Source organism: Cryptomeria japonica, chromosome 7, assembly GCF_030272615.1.
Source record: "Cryptomeria japonica chromosome 7, Sugi_1.0, whole genome shotgun sequence".
Classification (NCBI taxonomy): domain Eukaryota; kingdom Viridiplantae; phylum Streptophyta; class Pinopsida; order Cupressales; family Cupressaceae; genus Cryptomeria; species Cryptomeria japonica.
Window position 1 is genome coordinate 110,573,787 of NC_081411.1, and position 4,528 is coordinate 110,578,314.

The following is a 4,528-nucleotide window of genomic DNA, read 5'->3' on the forward strand; positions in this document are numbered from 1 at the left end:
GGTTGACGTGATGTTTAAGTTATTATTATTAGAAAAACAGTCATATCTGAATAGAAGATGTATCAGTCAGTTCAGTGGTACAGTCTTGGAGTATTCATTCTCGGACATCAAAAAGGCTGGTAATTCAGTGGTTAAATCTTGGAATACACATTTTCAGTCATTAAAAAGGCTGGTAGTTTATGGTATACTCTTGGAGTGCAGCAGTCAGACTCAAAGAAGACATTGAAAAATGAGTCACATTTGAATAGTAGATGGACAAGTTATCAAAAAGGTCACTAGTTTAGTATTAGAATTAGAGTACCCCGTCAACAAATGGAGGATTTTAGATTCAACTCTTAATTGATTTATGAAAAAATTAACAACCACTACATTCGATATTACATAATATACAAAATAGACCTCTCTGAAAATGCATCGTATGAATCAATTCGAAAACAAAAAATGTTTTACCTTGTGACTCCTCATGTATTCTCAATGTTTCAAAATACAAAATTGGCCCTATAATAATGGTACACTAAAAATGTCATATCAATGCCTACCCCCAAAAAAGACTCTAAATTTCAAAAAGCAACCATTTAATGTAATGTCACATTAGTGCACCATTAAACACCACTTAGTGACACTTAAAAAGGGGTAAAAATTTATTCAAACACAAAAGAAATACAAAGCACGGGCATTAAACAACCTTGTCAATCTCGACTAAGTGGTCCAACTTTTGAGACAGTGCGTAATTCTCCCCTATCCACAATATTCCAATCACAAAAAATGCATGTTGGTGTGCATCATATTTTATCATATAGACTTGAAAACAATTTTTTAAAAGTAAGAGATTCCAATTAATTTTAGAGATACTAATGGATTATGGAAATCTACTATATTGAGATTCCAATTGTCATACAAAATTGAAAATAATTTGAAATATCTGCATAAGATTTTGAGAAGCACGAAAGTAGGGTGCACATAAACCCTCTCCCCTAAAAAAATTGTAAAAATCTTATTCAACTAGTATGTAACTTTTGGTTCTTTATTGTAACCTTGTGACTAATTTTTGATTAGACAGATATTTCTATCAACTATTCTTGATAACTTTATTTATTTATTTATTTATATATTTTGTTCAAAATATATTAAAAAACAGCCAACAGGCCACCAAGAAAAACAAGTTGCTCGACAGACATTTTTTTAACCCCGAACACGCACATGACAATGCGAATCCGAAGCGTCCTTAAACACCAATGGTATTTATTTTACGATGGGGATATATTGCTCACTCCACTGACAAGCCATCAGAAGCTTCCGACAGAATTTTAAAGTTTATCAAGTATTCAAGTAAAAGTGCTTCGCATGCTTGAGCCTGGGCCCCTCAGTTTTGCCCTAGCATCATTTTCATGTCAGCACTGAAATGTGCACTACTATTCGGAGATTACATCTGCCAAGAAATACGCGGCGTTAATCCGAAAGAAAAGATCGGTACAAACAATGCGAATACTTTTAGCAGTGGACCCAGCATGGAAAGGTAAATTAGCTCTGCAAGCTCACCATTATTTCATTCTCAGTGGGGTCAAAAATCCACTTGTACCGTGAATTCTGTCCCCTCATCAATGTCTGTAAATTTTTCCACGGGATTTCTTCCTCTGCGTAGCTACCTATTGTAAATAAATAGGCGAACGACTTAGAGATTCAGCGGGCGTGCTGGTATAGGATGGATTTAAGGAGAAGAATGGAGAAATTAGTGCTGAGTATTTTAGTTGGGCTATGGATAATCAGTTCTTCTGTAGCGGCTAAAAAACAGCCATATGTGCCGGCCATGTTTGTGTTCGGAGACTCGTTAGCAGACGCAGGGAACAATAATTACATTCCCCACTCTAAAGCGCGTGCAAACTTCACACCTTATGGCGTCTCTTTTTTCCACTACCCAACTGGTCGTTTTACTAATGGGCGCACCGCTTTCGATTTTGTGGGTCGGTATAATTGTGTTTGTTACAGACCCAAATGCTTTTTCTTTCCTGTTTTTTTTTTCTGTTTAGGTAGTTTAATCCAGTTTTACTGAGGATATACGAGTTGTATGATGCATTGATTTTGGCTACAGCTACTTATTTGCGGCTTCCCTATCCTCCTCCATATCTGCAACCAAAGGCGAATTTCATGAGGGGGATAAATTTTGCATCTGGAGGTAGCGGAATGCTCGACTCTACGGGCGCTGGATCGGTCTGTTCTCCTTTCCATTCTTCTATTTCTCACTACCGAAACCATTCTTTCATTTTTCTTTGAAAATTAAAAATAGGTTATGAATTGGGATAGTTGTTTTCGAAATCAATTGTATATGTAAAAATCAATTGGGACTCTCTTCATTCTGATGATGGATGATGATGGATCACAGAGTGTGATCCGAAATGTTGATGTAAAAATTTTTTACACAATCAAATTCAGAAATGCTCTCTCTTGATTAATTGCATATATTTTTGATTTCCAATCTCTGCTTATTAGTAATGGGTTCATCTAAAACATACTAAATCAATTTCAAAAACATTCTTTTGAAGAATCCATGAATTCACTTTCTATCTTTATATGAATAACCAAAAAAATTCTATGTAATCTTGCAGAACATTATCACTCTGAGTCACCAAGTGAAGCAATTCGAACATTTTTCTTATAAGCTAACGAAAACGAATCCATCTGGACCTGCGCAAGCTAAATCGTACTTGGGCAAGTCTTTATATTGCATTACAATTGGAGGCAACGATATTGGCGACTACATTGCCAACACTACTCTTCAAAATACCACTACCCCTCAACAATTCGTCACGATGTTGCTTGTCAATTTCGATCAGTATATAGCAGTAAGTTGCAGATTTTCCAGTTAAACAGATTATTGGTTTTTTGAAAGGGGTAAATGTATTCTATTTGAGCCATAAATTTGTGAGGTTCCAAAAGGAGATTTTATTTCTAATATAAACATTCATGAGTTTAAATCTTTATAGTAAGAACTTAATCATCATATTAGTCAATAAATTACTTCTCATTTATATTCATTTAATTATCGATGTCATCTATTGTAAAAAAGAGGATAATGATCTGAAACATTCAACCAAAAAACCCCAATTGATTACAGAAATTATTCTTGAATTCTAGTGGAAAACTAATGCCAATGATCATGTTGCTATGTGATTTGACAGAGGCTTTACAAGAGTGGGGCAAGGAAATTCCTTGTATTGGACATTCCAGCTGTGGGATGTACTCCTTATACCAGATTTGCTGGATACAGTTTAGCCAAAGGTGCATGTCTGGACCTCGCAAACCAGCTGGCTGTTGCATATAACACAGCTTTCAAGGCACTCGTGGCTCACCTTAATAAAAAATTAGAGGGGGTGTCCATCATTAAACTCGGTACTTACAATTATTTTATGGACATAATGCAAAATGCTAAAGCTTACGGTAAGCTAAACGCTAAACAAGTCTTTCAAGTTTTATTTTTATTTTTTATCTTCCAGTATAAATTTTGGGTTGCAAGAGCTCAAAATTTGTAACCACTCTGTATAAATTTTGGGTTGCAGGATTTAAAGATACATCGACAGCATGCTGTGGATCAGGAATGTTCAACGCACAAGTGAGTTGTGGAAAGACGAATCCACAGACCTTGTTTTGCAACAATACAAGCGAACATGTGTTCTGGGATGGAACTCATCCCACTGAAACAGTTTATGCCATGTTTTCACACCAGATTTGGACTGGGAATTCTTCTGTCATGTACCCATTTAATCTTTCTACCCTGGTCTTGGGTAAGAACTAAGAACAGCTCTGGTCAATAAAAATGAGAAAATTCCGATCCCTGATTTCTGTTCCCCGTTTTGTATTTTGGGTAGAAAAGTTCTGTTCATTAAGGATACCCAAATCCCGTTTCCCGATTTGTACCCTCCGTTGGGCATCATCAAATTCTTTTTAGTGCCTTGTATATTAAATCTCTTTGTGGATGTTTTCTTCACTTTTAAAGCAAATGGACACTTTTGTATTGTTTTAGTGGTTGCGTGACGTTATGTACAATTGTCTGGACAAATACCTTTCCCCATCTAACATGATATTATAAAGGACTGGACAGGACCGTTTTAAGGTCCACTGTGTCCCACCCTTGGAGTAAGTGGATGAAAAAACAAAGTTTGGTAGATAAACAGATGTGCGGCACTTCCTTTTTCTTTGTCGGAGAAGAAGCACTGATAATGAAAGGAGAAAACTTTATGGGATTCCCACTGGCATGGTAACGTGGAAAGCTAAAATATAAAGATAAAAAAGACGGAAAGAGTCAAATCAGAATGGAAGATGGATCGTAAAAAGCTGGGAAATTTTGTAAAGTAGTAGAGTCAGAGTAGCAGATTACAAGTCCTGCATTAATTGTAATGGAAGTGTGCGTTGTAAGATCACAGAGAATATCCATACGTACTCGAACGTTCTTAATTTTTGCAGTACTTGCTTCTAACTTAAGTTTTGAACTCGGGGAGGTGTGTCAACAGTAGGGAAGAGGGGTCACTCGTTG

At 36.2% G+C, this 4,528-nt stretch overlaps 1 protein-coding gene across 1 annotated transcript; it reads left to right on the forward strand.

The window, feature by feature from the left end:
• The first annotated feature begins 1,524 nt into the window (after window positions 1–1,524).
• On the forward strand, window positions 1,525–4,017 carry LOC131056160 (GDSL esterase/lipase 6). Its single transcript, XM_057990512.2, has 5 exons — window positions 1,525–1,961; window positions 2,090–2,208; window positions 2,604–2,840; window positions 3,177–3,435; window positions 3,555–4,017. Exons 1-5 carry the CDS (start codon window positions 1,703–1,705, stop codon window positions 3,788–3,790), a joined length of 1,110 nt encoding a protein of 369 aa, XP_057846495.1. The 5' UTR covers window positions 1,525–1,702; the 3' UTR covers window positions 3,791–4,017.
• The last annotated feature ends 511 nt before the right edge of the window (window positions 4,018–4,528 follow it).

Coding starts and splice junctions, on each gene's coding strand:
- LOC131056160 (XM_057990512.2), top strand. CDS start 1,703: ATGGATTTAAGGAGAAGAATGGAGAAATTAGTGCTGAGTATTTTAGTT. Junction 1,962..2,089: donor CACCGCTTTCGATTTTGTGG/GTCGGTATAATT, acceptor TTTTGGCTACAG/CTACTTATTTGCGGCTTCCC. Junction 2,209..2,603: donor ACTCTACGGGCGCTGGATCG/GTCTGTTCTCCT, acceptor GTAATCTTGCAG/AACATTATCACTCTGAGTCA.